The 18,038-nt window shown below is 54.9% G+C and overlaps 1 protein-coding gene across 2 annotated transcripts in view; it reads left to right on the top strand.

Moving 5' to 3' along the window:
* PRKCB (protein kinase C beta) overlaps window positions 1-17,624 on the top strand; it is a 291,692-nt gene extending 274,068 nt beyond the window's left edge. The window contains exon 17 of one of the 2 annotated variants that reach the window (XM_081089650.1): window positions 16,982-17,624. In XM_081089650.1, the coding sequence (XP_080945776.1) occupies window positions 16,982-17,134 (153 nt within the window). In that variant the 3' untranslated portion in view covers window positions 17,135-17,624. Of the gene's footprint in view, window positions 1-11,373; window positions 14,529-16,981 lie in introns of those variants that run through there. The other variant, XM_081089649.1, reaches the window with a different exon arrangement.
* The last annotated feature ends 414 nt before the right edge of the window (window positions 17,625-18,038 follow it).

The following is an 18,038-nucleotide window of genomic DNA, read 5'->3' as shown; positions in this document are numbered from 1 at the left end:
CCCATTCATCCAGGGCTGCAGTGTGGGTCCTGGCGACGTGGGGTGCAGTGTGTACCAGGGGAGACTGGTGAGGGGCCTCAGGGTGCAGTGCGTGGACAGGCTGTGACTCCTGCCGTCTGTCATTGCCCAGGCCAGTGCCACGGATGCCATGAGGTAGCCTAGCATAGCTTCGTAAACGGCACACACGGGCCCCTGCTGTCTGATTAACACATGGATTCTCTGGACCCAGCCCGATTCCGCATGGCTAACCAGGAGATGGGATGATTGATTTAGGAATGGAATCTCCCTGAATGCTCACAGAACAATACCTCTCGGGAAGCTGGGGTTTAAGATAATTCTCATGGGACCTCTGCTATTCACACAGATCGCGCTCCCTCTGCCCCAGGCACTGCTTTTCGTGCTTCCAGTCTCCCGGTTCCTTCTCAGGGCCCCTCAGGAGGCGGTCGAGCTCCTTAGGTTCCGACCGCGATGCCAGGAGCGCGGATGCTCCATCTGATGGCGCCCACTGCGCGGCAGGAAAAGACCAAGTATTCTTACAGTTCAAATGATTTCACATTTATTATAAAATATCGCCACAAGTAAGTGGCATAGTCTCACCTTTTATAATTCACTGGCAGGCCTTTAAATGCAAGTCTACTTGCTCCTTGAGGCTTTGATTTTGAGGCTGACAGCCAGCACGCAATGACTGGCCGGTGGGAGCCTCAAGGATGCGGCACTGCAGTCAGGCGCAGGGTGTGGGGTACGCAGAGAGCGTAATCAGAGCATTGGGCTGACTAACAATGAGCCAAGAGTCGTTTAGGACAGAAAGCCTGGAGCCTGCCCGCTTGCCTCGCTCATCCACCCACTCGCCCACGGAGCTCCGACAGAAACTGCCACCAAGCCGGGCTCCCTGGGATGGTTTGAATGGGCAGGTTTCCAGGCCAGTGAAGTTCCTGTCACTTGCCAGGTGCATGGCTTTGAACTGTCTCCTGGCATAGAAGCCAACAGTTTGGATTGAACGGTAGCTGGGAAGCATGCTGGGGGAGCATGAAACTCTTAGGATGTGTCTGGCAACAACCACTGACATATCGTAGAGGTCGAGAGCTGGAAGATGCCCGAGGAGTGGGACGCCCCTCTTCCCTGGAGCTGCCTTCCCGAGCTCCGTGCCCTCGCGTGCGGGGTGCTGGCACCTGCCTCCTGGAGGGGTTGGGAGAAGGACCTGAGGTAAGACCGGAAGGCACTTAAAACAGTGCCGGGACTTGCCTACGCAGGGAACAAAGCAGAACCAGGCAAGGAAACAGAGGCTCCATTCAGTGTTATTAATAACTCTGCTTTTAGCAGAGACAATCCAACGGGTCAGGCAGGCCCTATGAAATGATTCCGTTTCACTAGAGCACGGAGCACGGTGCTGCCATCTCACTCAACCCCCTGAAGCAGGTGTGCTGTTGGCTCCTCTGTGCTCCTGGGGAAACGGGCTCGGGGAGGCGAAGCGACTTCCCACGGTCACACAGCAGGTACGCGTGCGTGCCAGTGTAATTAAACTCCCACCTCTGCCTCCAGAGCCCTCCTTCCTGGCCTCTGCAGCGCACTCCCCACGCCTCCCAGCCAGCTGCACACACACAGGTTTTGAACTTTCCTGGGCCATGGGCTCTGTTGAGTGAAGATTCATGACGTCAGCTTCCTGATTCGTCGTCAGCCCTGCCCAGGTTGTAACTCTTACCACAACGCCCCGGAAAGCTAGTGGCCAAGCGGGGGAGGACTGGAGGAGGGAAGCGACGGACCCGGGGAGACAGGGTCAAGCAGAATGTGATTGAGAGTCCAACGGAACCGGATTCAAACATCAGCTTTGCTGCGCACCCCGCCCCCACCCCCGTGGTCTCAGCTGATCACCCGTCTCCTAGGTCAAGGGAGAAATTAAGGCAGCGGGCACCCGTGGGGGTGGCTCCTGACTTCCTGGGCCTGCGTGCTGACCTCCTGGACCCCTTCCCTCCGTGTACCCGTCGTGTAAGACCTCCCGCCCCCCTGCTCCATCTCTCTGTCTGCCTGTGCCTACAGCTTCTCTCCGTATCAATCAAAGCTCCTGTGATTGCAAATAGGAACCTGATTCAAAGTGACATTAAAGAACATTTTTAAAGTGTCCCGTTAGGGCCAGATTCAGGGTCTCAGTAATGTCGGAAGGGACCCATTTCTCTGCATCCTGCGGCTGCTTTCCTGTGTCGGCTTCATTCTCAGAAGGCTTCCCAGGCAGAGCTGCTCCAGACTTACACCCTCATCTTAGCCGCTTCTGCAAACCACAGCTTCCTTTTCCTAAGACTCCCAGCAGCCGGCACTCAGTCGACTGGAAGGTACTGGGCCAGACGGCCATCTCTGAGCTCTCACCCCCCGGGGGCGGGGTGTGCTGACTGGCCAGGCCTGGGTCACGGCAGGGGACCCGGCCCCTCCCGTCTGGACCAGGTCTCTTGGGCGGAGGAGCAGGTCCTCCTGCTAGGAAGGGTGGTGGCCGCTGAGGAGGCAGAGCAGCTATCCACTCGGACTTGCTCTGGTTCTTCCCACACATACCCAGCCACACCTTCTCATCTTAGAAACCCTGCCCTCCCATCGGCTCCTCCTTCCTGCTCCTGGGGCCACTGCCTTATCCTGTCGTGCACAGGTTTGAAAGAGTGGCCAGTTAATGCTCCACTTAATTATAGCCCATTCTTTCCTCATTCCGGTGCATCCTGGCTTCTTCTATGGGCACTTATCTCCTTGAGTCAGCAATGACCTCAGGAAGGCCTTTCACAGATGTGTCTTATCTTTCTTGACCTCTCTATGTTATTTGGTAGTTTGATTTTCCTCCCATAAGAAAACAAACTGAAAAAGTACAATATTTAGGCAGCATCAAAAGCTGTGCAGTGAAGTTAAAGCCCGCCCCCCTCCCGCACCAGAGACCCCCTCCTGCACCCACCCGCCTGTGCAGGTCTGTGCTCCCCTCCACTCCCGTCCGTCCTGGAGATTTCTCTTAGTAAGCACGTTGAAATCTCCGTCATTCTCTCAATAGCTTCCTGGCTTCCTGTATGTGTGAGTATGTCTATAGGATATAAACTCAGACTCCTTTCCTCCTTTTTAAATTATTTTTTTAATTTATTGATTTTTGAGAGAAAGAGAAAGATAAGGGTTTGTTGTTCCACTTCCTTATGCACTCATTGGTTGTCTTGTATGTCCCTCACGGGGACTGAGCCTGTAACCTTGGTGCATCGGGATGGTGTTCTTACCAAGTGGGCTACCAGGCCAGGGCCATCCTTCCCTCCCTTTTGGGCCCCTCTCCTTTGTTTTTATGGTGCTGGGCTCACTGACTTTCTTCCACTTCCATGGCCGGTCCTGGTAGAAGTATTGACTCCGTGGAGACGTCTGGTGTCAGTAGAATTTGGAGGGAGAGAGAGGCCCATGACCCTGAAAGGAAGGGGAAACGCATATTTCGTGTTTATTTATTTATTTACAAGTGCAGTTTCTTAAAAACAACCGACTAGGGTGTGAGACCCAGCAGCTCCCAGGTGGTCCATGCGTCTGCTTAACCTGCGACTCGGCTGCGAGTGGAGAGGCAGCCCTTTGCCCTGCACACATCTTTCCTCACTTCCGCTGATGGGAGCCCAGGGCCCGCCCACCTGCCGACCCTCACCCATGCCACCAGCCTTGGTGGGAAAGATTTCATTTTATATTGCTGTGTGGTTTTTTTAAACTTTTTAAATCCTCACCAAAGGCTACATTTTTATTGATGAGAGAGAGAGAGAGAGAGAGAGAGAGAGAGAGAGAGAGAGAGAGAGAAACATCATTGGCTGCCTTCCATACTCACTCCAACAGGGGATTGAGCCCACAACCTACGTATGTGCCCTGACCAGGAATTGAATCTGCCACTTCTCTGTGCACTGAGCCACCCAGCCAGGGTGGTTTTGTGTTTTAAGTGCCTATAACAGTAATATCCTAGGATAGGTTAGGGTGCAGTGCCTTCCGGACCCCTCTGTGGCCAGAGCACAACCACACGTGTCGGACTAGCTCACAGGACAGGACTGAGCCAGTCACCACTCAGCAGCAGCCAGCAGCTACCTTGTCAGATATCGTATGTGCATGTCGCCCAGTCATCCTCACCGCACACTGAAGAGTAGGCCCGTTGCCATAGCAGGAAACGTGGCTTCGGGGACCTCGCTAACTTGATGAAAGGTTGTGTAGCTGGGGGTTGGTGGTGCCAAGACTGATACCCAGGTTAAGTGCATGCCCCGTGATTGGATAGAAGTGAGAAGGCAGTGAGAGTGGTCCCTGGAATCTGGCAGCTGAGACTGAATCGTGGTTCTTCTTTAGCGGTGAGAGCTGACCACGTTGTGAACTTTTCAAATGACCTGTTGGGTGGCGGTAACCTCCCAGCCCTGTGAGGATCAAAGCCATGGAAACACTGGCAGATGGAGGGACAATTCCTCTTTGGGGGCTGGCTTTTTTGAAGCCAGCAGCATGGTTCCAGGTTAATGGTGAAGAAGAGATCAGGAAACTGTGGCGCTTTGTTGGCATGAGAGATGGTGGCCTGTCACCTGTGTTTTGAAAAGCAGGGTGAACAGAAAGTAACAAGTCTACTTCGGTTCAAAGGGTGGAAAGCAGCCACCGCCCATCCCCCAGCACCCGGGCGCTGACCACATGCTACATCGTGGAGATGCCGGCTGTGGAATCACAAGGGCTGTGGTGTTTATTTTTCTTGGTGCTTTGAGCAACTCCGTTTTGGCAAAAATGTAGAAGACTGATGGAAGGTCGGGGCCAGTTGTCAGGTCTGGAGTCAAATCCTAGCTCTCTACACCCGTTCCTCCTCGGACAGCAGAGCCTGCTGGGCGGTTAAGTGAGATGATGCGTGTAAAGCAGCTACACGGTATCCGGCTCACAATCAGCTCTTGACATCATCCACTGGACAACACGGGGTGCCTCCATGTGCCGAAGCCTGGACCGGGCCTGGGGAGCAGTGACGGGCAGAGCCAGGGGCTTCCGCTCTCAGTCTGGAGGGGACACAGCAACAAGCAGACGAGCAGGAAGGAAACTGTGCTTTCAGGTTGGTGTGCTTGGACGTTTTGTCTGGCATGAAGGAGGTGGACAGGGTGCTCCGATGGAGAGTGAGGGCAGGGAGAATGGGGACCCCCCACTTGGAAGGGATCGGAACAGTCTCTCTGAGGACGTGGCCTTTAAACCAAGACCTGAGGAAAGCAAACAGTGCCTGTAATTTTTAAATGAAAAATTAAAAAAAAAATAAACGAAACTGCTGTCAAGCACAAAGGACCCCCCTCTTGCCACCTCCTCCTAAGGGGACCCGAGATCCAACGTCCCGATTGCAAGGGCCTTCGTCACCACGGACCAGGGCTTTTGCCTTTCTTTCCTTCGCCGCGGCCCGACCACGCTGGTGCCGTGACTGCTCGGCGGAAGCACTGGGTCCATGCACGGCCTTTGAAAGTGACCGGGTGTGAGCGTGGCTGTGTGTTCCCGGCCGCTTCTCCCTGGGCCAGTCCCTCCTTGCTTCCCGCTGTGGAGAACTGTGCGAGGCATCCAGAGGACCCTGGACTTCATCGGATATGCACGTTTGAAAAAGAGAGACTGGCCTGGTGATCTTTTCACGGCACCTTCTAGTTTCAGTTCCTGTCTTGATGGAGGCCCGAGGGAAGCGCCCTTAGCCTCGCGTTATCCAACCCAGTTGAGCAGCGAACAGCGTGGGCTGGGTCTTGACTCTCTTCCTCGGCACCTTAGCCTGGCCTGGCCCTATTTTCACTCCATTTCTTCTGGGCTCTTTCCTTCCCTCCTTCAAGGAAGCAGTGCCCTTCCTTCTGGTCCTACTCCGCTGAGGTGTCACCTCCTCCAGAAAGTCTCCCTGGCCCTCCCTAGGCTCCCGCCTCTGCTCCCAGGCAGCGCCTCTCCGTGGCACCCTGCCGTGGCCGGTGTGCAGCTGCCTCCTCTGCTAGCTGTGAGCGCCATGATGACGAGGACAGGGACCTCTCACACTGCTGGGCAGAGGAGGCGCAGGGCCTCCGTGCTAGCCCCATCAGCATCTCCTCGGCCCCGGCACACACGAGGCAGCCGCGTGGGAGGGCTTTGTGTTCTTGGCTGAGACGAAGCCCATGAAATAGCGCCAGGCAGACCTTACCCATCTGGCTAAATGCCCCATTCTCTTTATTTCTGTTTTCCCGCTTTCTTCCACGGCAATAGCTCCTTCATTTAAAATAGCTTTTTTTTCTTATTATAGAAAGAACTGATTGTAATATAAATCTGAAAAACACAGTCAAGCACCCTATATAATAAAAGCCTAATATGCAAATTGTCCCCTCGCTCAGGAGTTTGACCTTGAGTTCAACCAGGGGACAGGGCTGGCAGCCAGCAGCCGCTAGGGCCCTACCTATGCATGAATTTTGTGCACTGGGCCTCTAGTAAAAGAGTAGAAAATGAACCAATCTGGAAGTCTCCCAATCTCCGTGAGCATATATAAGACATGCATACAGGTAGCACACACACCTTGTGCACATAATTTATAGAAAGGGAACACAGTGCATGCACTGTGAGTTCTTATATGGAGTGACGCCCATTAATATTCTTTTATCTTCTTTCAATGTTTGGAAGTGTTTTGCATGGTCATACATCAAATAGACATGTCATTATTTATCTAACTTTCTTCCCTACCAGCTGATAGCTGATTTCAAATCTTTTCCCTTTCTACCAATTATTTGGTGAGCATCCTTTGTCTTGATGGGTAAGCCCAGGCGTCGAGGATGGTCCAGGAAAGGCCTCCTGGAGGAAGTGCCCCCTGCTGGAGGCAGGGAGGCTGCCTGGGACACAGCCGGGTTGGGGAGGCCGCTGCTCCTGGGAGGAGACAGCCCAGCAAAGGCTTGGAGGAGAGAGGGTGTGAGTGAGTGCTCCCAGGCAATGGCAGTTCCTTACAGAGGAGGGTGTGCTGGGGGTGGGGCGTGGAGCTGGGGATTGTGGGCACCGAGGGGCTAGTTACTACCAGATGGCCAGGGCTAAGTCCTGAGCAGTCCCGTCAGCCCTGCTAAGGAGTGGGGCCTCGGGCAGCGGGAGCCGCCGCTGATGGAAGTGGTGACATATCCAGGCTGGAGTCTGAAGGATCCTGCGGCTGCTGGCCCTGCGCCAACTCCTCATTTGACAGCTAGACGCAGAGCTGTTATTAACACAATGAAACAGAAATTAGAAAGAATCGAAGAAGAAGAAAAAATGCTCACGTGTCACAGCTCACAGAGAAATGTTTCAAACTGTCTAGGTTCTCACACTCGGCACGACTGAACAAGTCACAGTCCTCGCTTCTCTGCGCCCTGGAGGAGCGCCATCTGTTTACGTAACCTGCTTGGTGTGGCCCCATCGCTGCTCCAGGAGCCCCAGCGGTGCCTCTGGGTGTCTGGGGGGCTGGGGTTTCTTTGGGGAGCGCAGCGAGGACAGAGCACCGCCCAGGAACAGGAAGCAGGTGTGGCCCACACTGCGTCTGTGCTGGGCCCCAGCACGGAGCTGCCGTTCTCCCGGACGCAGCGGGCACAGAGCGATTGGCTGCGTCTCCCGAGGGTGCCGTCTCCATTTAGGAGCTCCTGAAGCTAACAGGCAGTGGCAGCTCCGTTTGAAAACCACGGCAACACTTAGGGAGGCTGTGACCGGTCAGCCCCGCGTGTCGCGTATCAGCAGGGACGTCACGCTCTCTCTATGGTGCCCCCGTGCTTGCCCCATCCTTGCCTCTCTTCCCTGCTGCCTCCCTTAAAAGATGTCATTGCTCTTGGAGGCCGCGGGCAGCGATGTCTAGGAGGCTGCCCAGCTGCCAGGAGCTGTTTTCTGTTTCCCATTATAGCCTCTGGGGGGGCCCCAGCAAAGCAGCCTTCTGCTCTCGATGGGAAATGGATGGGTTTTGTGTTTTTTTTTTAAAAAAAAATGGCCCCTGAAGACTGTGTCTCAGTTAACGTGCTTCCTAGACTGGCTGGTGTGGATCCCAACACCCAGGCCAGGAGAAACACCTGCAGGTCTGTCTGCCTTACAACTTGCCATCTCGCCCCTGCATCCCTGTGGGCACCTCGTCCCCTCTGCCCCACCCCTTCCCACCACTCTCGCCACCACCTCTCCCCTGGGGACGATGGCAGCCGCTCCTGCGCCTCTGCCTTCCGTCCCGCCCCCGCTCCTCTGCAGGCCCCCACGGCAGCTGGGGACTCCCACTCGCTCTGTCACCTCTCCACGGGACGCGCAGACTTGACCTTAACGAAACTGATGCTCGATCCCCCCGCAACACGCTCTGCCCCTCGTGTGCCCCACTCACCAAGTAGCTCTGGCCAAAAGGCTTGGGGTCACTGACCAGTCCTCTCTCCCCTCACCACATCCAGCCCATCAGCAGGCCTTGTGAACCCCAAGTTCAAAGCACGTCCCCAAACCACATGCACCTCCCCGCGCCCCACTACCACCCGCCCCCAGCCTCCGCAGCTCATGCCTCCTCACTGGCCTCACTGTTCCGCCATTGCCCGGCCCCGCGGGCGCGCTCAGGGTTCTCCAGCGGCTGAAACCCTCTGTCCTCACGCGGCCGGCGAGGTCGGTGGCTGGCTCCCGGCGCCCTCTCTGACCCCTCTCTCCCTGGGCCCCTGGTCGGGCCATGCTGGCCCCCTTGCTGTGTGGTGGCTCCGGGCCTTTGCACCTGCAGTTCCTTCTGCCTGGAGTGCTTTTCCTCCCTCACTTCACTGAGGCTTGTGCACAGCTCATGTCCGCAGAGCTGACCGCCTTGTCGAAATGGCATTATCTTCACTCCTCATCTCGGGTCTGGCTTTATTTTTCTTAGTATCACTTACCTCTTTCTAGCATTAAAACATATATTTACATTTACAAGTATATATTTATTTATTTGTTTGTTGCCGTCTCTCCAACCAACCCCCTCTTCCCCTGCCCTGCAGTAGAATGTAAGATCCACAAGGCACGGATTTTGTACAATTTATGATCAGCGGGTAGTAGATACTCAATAAATATTTGTTGACTGAGAAAATGAATGAAGAAACAATCTGGACAGCAGTCCTGTCCACCCTGCACTGACCCTGAGAGCCCATCTTTGTGTTGGCGTTCCCCCCACCGGCCAGTACACCATCCCTTACATCTGAGTCTTGATCGTATGGTCAGTTGTTTTGGGTGGGGGGGCGGACGGTCACTTCTCATTTTTTGAGGACTGGAGCCAAGATACGAAAAAACTGAAGCACTTAGCTTGGGATAACACAGATCTTTCTCTGAGTCTGACGCAGCCTTTTGGAAATGAAGGCTGTTTCCTCAGTTCTTACAACCTCACTGTCCTGGGAACGCCGTTGCAGGGCACGTGCTACCTGGAGGGGTCTGTAGTGGGGGCAAGAAGACGAGCTCAGTGATGCTCACGGCAAGGGTGTGCGGGGCACTTGCTGGGTGCCAGGCACTGTACCAGGCATGCCCATCGTCTCCTGTTACCGCACTCACACCCCTATGGGAGGAATGAAATGGTCTGGTTCACTTTAAAGAACGTGCCTGGAGCTGCACAGCTAGTGGTGCGATGGCTGGATTCGAACCCATGCCTGCACGGGCTTCCTTCTTCCCGAACCCGACGAAGCCTTGGCCGAGGGGCCTGAGAGCTAAGTCCCCTGCACCTGCACCCGATACCTCTGCTCCGACTGCAGAGCTTGAAAGAGGAGCGTGCTCTCCGTGCCTTCTCAGCTCCCTCCTTTTCCAGCGAGGTGGGCAGCAGCCGGGATCTCCTCCCGCTGCCAGTGCAGTGGCCGTGGCAGGGCCTCCCTGCTCGGCTCTCGGAGAAGTTCCTACCACAACAGTGCCCTTTGTTTTTATTCCTCTCATCCCAGCCTGTCTGGTGTTCTCTCTCCTGGTTCTGCTCCTCCCGCCCTAAGTGTTAGGGGCAGTTTCCTCATGGACCCGTGCGAACCAAATGCCTAAGCACAGGGCGGGATGTGCACTGAGAGGCACTGTGAGCAGAGCGCCGAGCAAGGCCAGTTGTCTGTGGCCTGGGAGCTGCTCAGTGGGTTTTCTTCCTATTGCGATGACCTCTTTTGCGCCCTCCATATTCTGTCTTTGAAACATTTTTTTTTCAAGGCCTCTCTCCTGCCGTCCAGCACCTGTGCTTCCAACCCCTCATGGTCTCCCAGAATCTCACTGGTCCCCAAACGGAAATAGTCCTCCTTCTCAACCCTCCCTTTCGTTGTCATTCAAACCAGAGGCCTCATCATCCCCACCTTGACTTCTCCTCCCTCCCCCCGCCCGCCCACCCCACCATTCAGCAACTTACCAACCTGTCAGCCGTTCCGGAAGCCTGGGCTCTGACTCCAGGCAGCCCGGGCCCCATGTCAGCTCTTCTCTGTCCTCGTCTGTCCCGTAGCAGGATCTCAACCCCGCTTCACAGCGTCATTGGAGGTTAAATAAGATCACGCATGGAAGAGAGTTCTGGGCCCTGGCATGTAGTAAGGGTGTAGCGACTGTGAGCTGTCATGATTCAGCGACTGCCAGCACTGTGTTACTACGCTGGGGCTACACTGGGCTTGACTCGGGGGCTTCAGATTTAGTGACTTTCCCCTTCCCGTTCGGTGGGAACCAGCATGTGCATGTGTTATACATGCACACACACGTGTTATAACTGCCTCAGGCCGGGACCTTTTCACATAGGAGGACCGCGGGGTGGGTGGGAAATGGCGCTGGTTTTCTCTCTAGAGTCTCACCAAGCTCTGGTTTGCATTCTCCCCACATCCTCCCTTCTGATAGAGAGAGATGGCTGCTACTCCTCCACCAGGAGATCAAAGGCCGATAGCTTATCCAGGACCTGCTCCGCCCCAACCCCCCTGTGGGGGCCAGGCACGGTGGGCACCACACCCGGGTCTTGGGGTTGTTCTCTGTTGACTGGAGCTGGTAAACTCCGGTACCTGCTGGGCTAGGAAATGTCCGTGGTCCCTGACTGAGAGCCTCCGCCAGCACTGAGGGACCTGCTGCTAAATGCTGAGATCTCCCAGGTGACGTATAAGCCGGCCATGGCTTCGCATCCTTCGCCACATGAAACATCTCCGGTGCCTGAACGCATCTCCTTCAGCAGATGAGCCTGGCTGGCTCAGGGGTGGAGGGGTGAGAAACATGGCACGTGCCTGCAGCCCCACCATCTCACGCTTCTGCCACACAGCTCCTGACTGCCCGGGGGACCCCGCGGCAGCTCAGAGCTACAGAAACCGAAGGTCAGGAGCCCAAGGGCATTCCTGAAGGTCATGAGAATTCTGCATTTTCTGTTGCTCCCATGGCTGGTCATTGACACAGAGGTGGTGACAGGGAAGGGAGGAGAGACCCACACCCAGCTTTGTTTTTTTCTGCTTTGTGTTGTGTCCACCCACCTCAAGTTCTTTTCTTCCCCTCTCATAGTGTGGGCGCAACGCTGAAAACTTCGACCGGTTTTTCACCCGCCATCCACCCGTCCTCACACCTCCTGACCAGGAAGTCATCAGGAATATTGACCAGTCAGAATTCGAAGGATTTTCCTTTGTTAACTCTGAATTTTTAAAACCTGAAGTCAAGAGCTAAGTAGATGTGTAGATCTCCGTCCTTCGTTTCTGTCGTTCGAGCTCGACGGCCATCATGGTGACATATTTTTCATTGCCAAGTTGCATCCATGTTTATTTGCTGATGGGACTAGAGTGACCATGTCCTGGAACACAAATGTCCTCAGGCAGTTTGGAGCGTCTCTACAAGATGGGATTATGCAGATGCCTGTCGAGAAGGCTGCATAATTAGCACATTGTCGAAGTCCTCTCCCAGTTCCTCCTGCATGCCTGTCAGGCAGATCCAGTGGGGACAGAAAACACCTGCTTTCTTTTCCTTTTTCTCTGCATGGCCATTTTTACATATTCTCCCCCTCCAACCATCCCATCTAGATTCTTCTGCCCAGTGAGTGGATGGCCGGGTGCTAGCGGCCTGGCTGGGGTCCAAGGATCTGGTTGCTTTGCCTTAGCGGGAATTTCTCCATTCTTTCTGGCTTGGGGGCACCACGAGCTTGGAAAAGAACTGCTACAAATAACATTTTTGTTGTGTTTTGTTTTTTTTACTCAAAGTTAAGAAGATTGTCTAAGTCCTTTAAAAATTCCAAAACTGTGCTTTTACAAAGTTTCTATCTAAAAGCACCTCAAGGGGTCAAAAGCCAACCAGCTTGGGTGCTACCTCATCGCTGTCACCTCTGGTCCGATGCGTCCCTGCTCACCCTCACCCCAAACTGCTTGGAAAGGGCATTTGCACCATTTCCTGAGAGACATGGTCACTCTCGCATGGTCCCAGGACCAGGATTCACATCACATTTCAAACTATTTGCTTTGGGGCTTTATTTCTGTTGTTGTTCAAATGCAAAAACAAACAAAAAACAAACAAAAATACTCATTTTGTTACTACATGCTTCGAAAAATGTGTCCAAATGTTACTGACCATAGCGACCAGCTTGGGTCTACAAAGGAGGCTGCTCCGGGCGGCACAGGCTCCTGGGCAGTGGGTGGGGCTGGGGTGCAGCTGGCTTAAGTGCTCGGAGAAAGACGCCATTTCTCGATGTGGTTTCCCAAGATGTCTGTGGAAATGTCCATTTGTGTCTGGATGTGTCATGTGCCATTTTTCTTCTAGCATTGAGATGCAATAGCGAACACTGGAGGAGAAAAGCTGTTTCACGGAAAATGGCTTTGAAAAATGTGGACCCAGGCTACAGAGGGGGCCTCCGAGGTTTCCGGACAGAGGAGCGAAACCCAGAGCTTAATCTCAGCCCCGTGCTCAGCCAGGCAGAGGCCGAGGCTGTGGGCTTGTCACGGCCTCCTGGTGGCCTGGGGTGGGCCTTCTCATGATATCAGAGCCCACAGCCCACATTAGGGGCCAGCTAGGAGCATGGCCCAAGCGCTTTACTTTCTCATCAAAATCACTACTCCTCCCAGCTTGGACTAGATATTCTCTGTAGCAAGCAGCTTTGTGAGGCCCCAGAAGCCCAAGGAAAGCCCGTGGGCAGGAGGAACCCCATTTCTGTCTCACAGACGAGGACAGCAGTGGTTCCCCATCCTTGCCTCCTGCCTCCGCTATTCTCAGGCCTAAAGAGAATTCTCATCACCAGTTGAGTGGTTTCCGGAAGCTCCAGGGCTTCTAAGAGACCATCAAGGGAACTTGACAAACATCCTTGCAGTCAGACTTCTCGTCTTTAGGGAAACCTGCCCTTCATCCCTCTCTGCCTCTCGCCGCTGCTCGCAGCCGGCTGTGGGCCTCCCGGCGGCTGCCTGCGGTAGCCATCTAGACCTCGGGGAAGGCAAACGTGTGTCCCAGAGGGATATTGCGGAGGTGAGAGGAGGGAAATGGGGCAGAACCCCCTCCTTAGCTGCGGGGGAAACCACCTCCAGGGAGGAAGTGACCTGCCCAGGGTCAGCCAGCTGGGATGCAAACCCGGTTCCTGACACTCAGCACAAGATGCTTTCTCCCTGTAACTGGCATCTGAGCAACGCCCACCCGCAGGCAGGTTAGCGGAGGTCCGTCCTATGGCTGTTGGGTGACCAGCCTTTCCTGGATCTGCTCTCAGGAGGGAAAAAACCATGAGAAACACTGGGTGGCTGACAAAGGACCCGAGACAACTTTAGAGACCAGTGCAGCCAGGCAGCCAGGTGGGGGTGGGGTGGAGAGATGATAATCAGATAGATGGGAGAATACAGTGTACATGTCCACTGCTCCACATTTCCCCACTTGCTGCCATCATTTTCCAGAAGCTTGATAGTGTGCAGAAATATGAACTCCAGCCCAAGCCTCTGTTGCCCTAGGCCCTGGCCGAGGCCGGCAGGGAGCCTGTGGAAGCCAGGCCCTGAGTCAGAGCCTGTGGTTCCTTCTTCCATCAACACTTCCGTGCACAGGAGCCCGGGAGGCGAGCCTTCCACATACAGCATCTTCGCAAATTGATCCGGGAAGAAAGCTATTAGTTCATTTTTCCCATCGTGCATGTATTCTGCCCTCCATGCATTCACCCAGCCATCATTTATTGAGCACCGACTGTATACCAGGCCTGCGCTGGGTGCCCGGAGCACCGTGGGGAAGCGTAGGATGCCATCCAGGAGGGCAGCCTTGACGCAGTCATTGAACGCATGCTGTCATCAAAGGAGAGCCGTCCCTGGGTTGGTCAGGGAAGGCTTCTGGTAAGAAAGACGAAGTCCTCACAGGTCTTCCGGTTGGGCTTCTCTGTAGACCGCGGTTTGAGCGGACGGAGCGGCGCAGCAGCGCCCCTGGAGCCGGGCTTCTGGGACAGTCGTAGAGTGCGCGGGCGGGAAGGGAGGCAGGGCAGCTGGGGTGGGTTTCCGTCTAGAATCCAACAGCACTGTCCGTGCTCAAACAAACGCGGGTCACGGGACTTGAGCAGACGGACACCGTTTGGAGCGAGGGCCTGGATTTCAGCTCAGTTCTGAGTCCTGAGGCTCACTCAGAGTCCCTTCCGGGCCCTCGGGGGACGCTGCCCCACAGCACACGGCCCTGGCTGCACTCGGCCCGGCGCCTCTAGATGACACAGCCTGAGATTTTCCAAAAGAACTAAAATGAGGGGAGAATGAACAACTAAGCAAGGAAAGCCAAGGAACCCTAAACATGTCAGCCATGACTAGCTGTCTCCCGGGATCTAAGGCCCGCTTGTCATTCCTGCGACTTCTTACCCTGCCCCTCTTCTAAGTAGGAAGGCCCACGGTCACCGTGACTTGGGAAGGTAAGGCAGGCCAGTGGATTCGTAGCCCTCCTCGGTGAGCGAGACTTTCTCATGGGGCCGCGAGCCTGTCAGGTCGGGAATTGTCCCAACAGAGAGGCTGGTTCCCTCCCAACTTCTAGGCTGAAACCCAGGGGTATTGCCGATGGAGATCTGCCTCTGGGACAACGTGCATATGGAAGCCCTGTTTGGACCACGTGGCTGTTTGGGGCAGCACGAGTCATCACCACAAGGGGGAAGGGCTTTCAGAATTGGGCTGGTGGGGAAGGAGCCTTGGGCTGCGGGAGCCGAGGCAGGGAAGGGCCCGTGGGGTCAGCGTTACCTGGGGAGCCCCGCCAGGAGGCAGCTGCCTGCCCTCTAGCCCAAGACTTACCGGGACCCCATGGACCCACGGAACCCAGGCCTTGAAGCGGCCTAATACAGTTCAGTTCACCCTGGGGCTCAAAATGGACGGGAGAGACCAGGGGCTCAGTGGCCACACATTCCACTGTTTCGCTCCAGAGTGAAGCCTCTGGCTGGGGAGCAGCTAGAAGGAGAGAAAGTGAAGAGGCTCATCCTTCGTGGGGTCTTCACTCGTGGATGCATCCATTCACCTGAGCGTGGACAGCCTGCCGTGTGCCGAGACCACGCGTGGCCCTGGAAACACAGTAGTGAAGAAACAGCCAGGCCCTGCCCTCCTGGAGAGAGGCCACAAATAAGTCAGTTTCCGGTTGCAGCAAGCTCAACGCAGGTCATCAGAAGGTTCCTAAGTGTGGGGTGGGGCCCAGAGAGGCGTGCAGGGCAGGAGTGAAGGAAGAGGTGCACTCGAGCTTTTCTCTGAACACAGGTGTGACACAGGCAGAGCCGGACAGGCAGGACGGGACACAGGAAGGACAGGACAGAGCAGAGGGGCGGGGCGTGGCAGGAGAGGCCCAGCCAGAGAACAGCTCCATGGGCATCCTCCATCCGCTCCACTCGGGCTCCGCTCCCTGGAGTGTACCCCAGTTTCTCACTCCTACGGCCACACTCAACGGCCAGAGGAGGTGGGGACCTCCGTGAGGACACCTTACCTATCTCAGGGGAGCGGCCTGAGGAGGAATGTTCCTGAGAGGGCCTTTTGCAAAGGGGCATGAGCCCAGGAATGAGAGATCCTTATCAGTCGGTGCCCACTGGAGGCTGAACCTAAAACCTGGGTGGTGATTGGCCACCGTTAGCCAGTCACTCATGTCTGACCCTCTCCTCTTTCCCACGGGGCTTCAGCCTGCCCGGCAGCAGGGAACCGCGTGGCATCCGGGTTGTCCTGTGATGAACCAGCCCGCAGGCTTGCTCGCTAGTCAGAGGGGCTGAGATGAGGCCCCACGGGAGCAGTGTGGTCGGGTAACGTCACTCACCCGCCGGGTGGTCGTGGGCAAGTCACCGCACCTTCCCATGCCTTGGTTTTCTCACAGGTCACAGTGGAGGTGGGGCGAGGACTCCAGCTCCCCCTGCCCGTGGGTAGTGAGGACAGGAAGAGAGGGTAGGCTGACAGAGGCCCGAGCCTGTCTCAGCTGTGGGGAGTCAGCCCGCACTCCTTCCCTGGCGAAACCTGCCCCGAGCCGGAGTTACTGCCTGCTCCCCACCCCAAGAAATGCCAGATTCACTTGGAGAAGGGAGTTTTGCTTGTTGTAAGGCTGCCCCTGCAGACCTGACGCTAAGCTTTGGGTTTCGTTTCTTATAGTTTGTTACTAGATGTGGGCTCTGTCACCTGGGAGAGCCCTCTGGCTGCAGGCCCAGCCTCGGCTGTGGGCTTCTGAGCTTCCCGGGCTCGCCTGGGCTGCCGCAGGGAGGGAGGGAGGGTGCGGCCCCTCCTTTCACGAAGCAGTGGCCGCCTTTCCCCACGGCGGGCGCTCTGCTGTGGGGAGCTGCGCGCTTGTGCAGCTGTTCTCCTTACAGGAAACCCATCCTGGCCACGGGTGGCTTGGGGTGGTGTGCTAGGGGACACTCCACCCAATGACCGACTCTGACATCACACCTGGTGAGAAGCAGTTCCCAACTCAATTCATCTCAAAGCCAAAAACAGAGCACACCCCACTTTATGACAGGCCTCAAAGACATTCAATGTCTCATTTCCTTAGAAACATCGCAAGCTTTCTCTCCTGAAGCCAGCACGCCTGTGAAACGCAGGCTAGGCGGTCGCACGCGCCCTGCGGCCGCTCCGCGGGCATCCCACTCGCCCCAGAGGGCGTCAGCTCCCCGTGGCTGGCGTATCTCGGTCACATTGCCCTCTGTGCTGTGTTAACGTGTCTGCTTTCCATTTGGCAGAGAGACAAGCGAGACACCTCCAACTTCGACAAAGAGTTCACCAGACAGCCTGTGGAACTCACGCCCACGGACAAACTCTTCATCATGAACTTGGACCAAAATGAGTTTGCCGGCTTCTCCTATACTAACCCAGAGTTTGTCATTAACGTGTAGGTGAGCGCCCGCTCCTCGCCGAGCCTGGAGGTAGGACTCCAGGCCGAGTGTAGGCATTGATTCGTCTTCCAGATCCGTGGTGCTCCTGCCGGCATTCCAGGGTGGGAGCTGGCCGGAGGCTTCTCTTTGGATGTGTAGCTTGCTAGTTTGTTTTCTACATTTGAAAAATGTTTAGTTTAGAGTAAGCGCTTTATCCAAGTAGAAAGGAACCGTTTTCCAATCTTCCAGAAACTCATCAAATGAACAGACGATGTCAAAACTACCGTGTCTGATCCCAAAATGCTTCAGTATTTGTAATTTTTAAAATCAGAAGCTGATGTTCCTAGTGAAAGTTTTTACAGCTGTTCTGCAGTATTTTCCTTGAATGCTAAGCATGACTGGTGTTTTTAAAAATAGTGAGTAAGCTTTGCAGTTACTGTGAACTGTTGTCTCTTGGAGGAAATTTTTTGTTTAAGAATTGACATGATTAAACTGAGTTAATATATGCAAACTCTCTTGTTACCATGTCTGCTTTGAAATAGACTCCGGTACAGAGGTTGCAAATTGGAGAACCATAGTCTAATGCAGCCAGAACATGAGCTTTGCGCCACATGCACAAAATTTTATTTAATTGACGGCGTTGTCAACATTTTTTAAAAATGTGATATTTTATTTAAGTTTCTGGGCTTTCATAGTCACTTGAAAAAAATCAAAAGACTGGCAGTACTGGGCCTTGGTTCCCATGTGGAAATAATTTGACAGAACTGACTCATGGCTGTCTCCTTTAAGAGCAATGTGTGCTCTCATTTTGCCACAGTCTCCACCATGCCCTATTGTCTATATTTTTTATCTACCTACCTGGCCGCAGTAGCCATCTGCAGGTGAGACATCTGAGAGTCACAAGCTTAGTGACCTCAATATTTCC

The sequence above is a fragment of the Myotis nattereri genome (assembly GCF_964212035.1).
Source record: "Myotis nattereri genome assembly, chromosome: 4".
Classification (NCBI taxonomy): Eukaryota; Metazoa; Chordata; class Mammalia; order Chiroptera; family Vespertilionidae; genus Myotis; species Myotis nattereri.
This window is presented reverse-complemented; position numbering and strand designations above follow the sequence as displayed.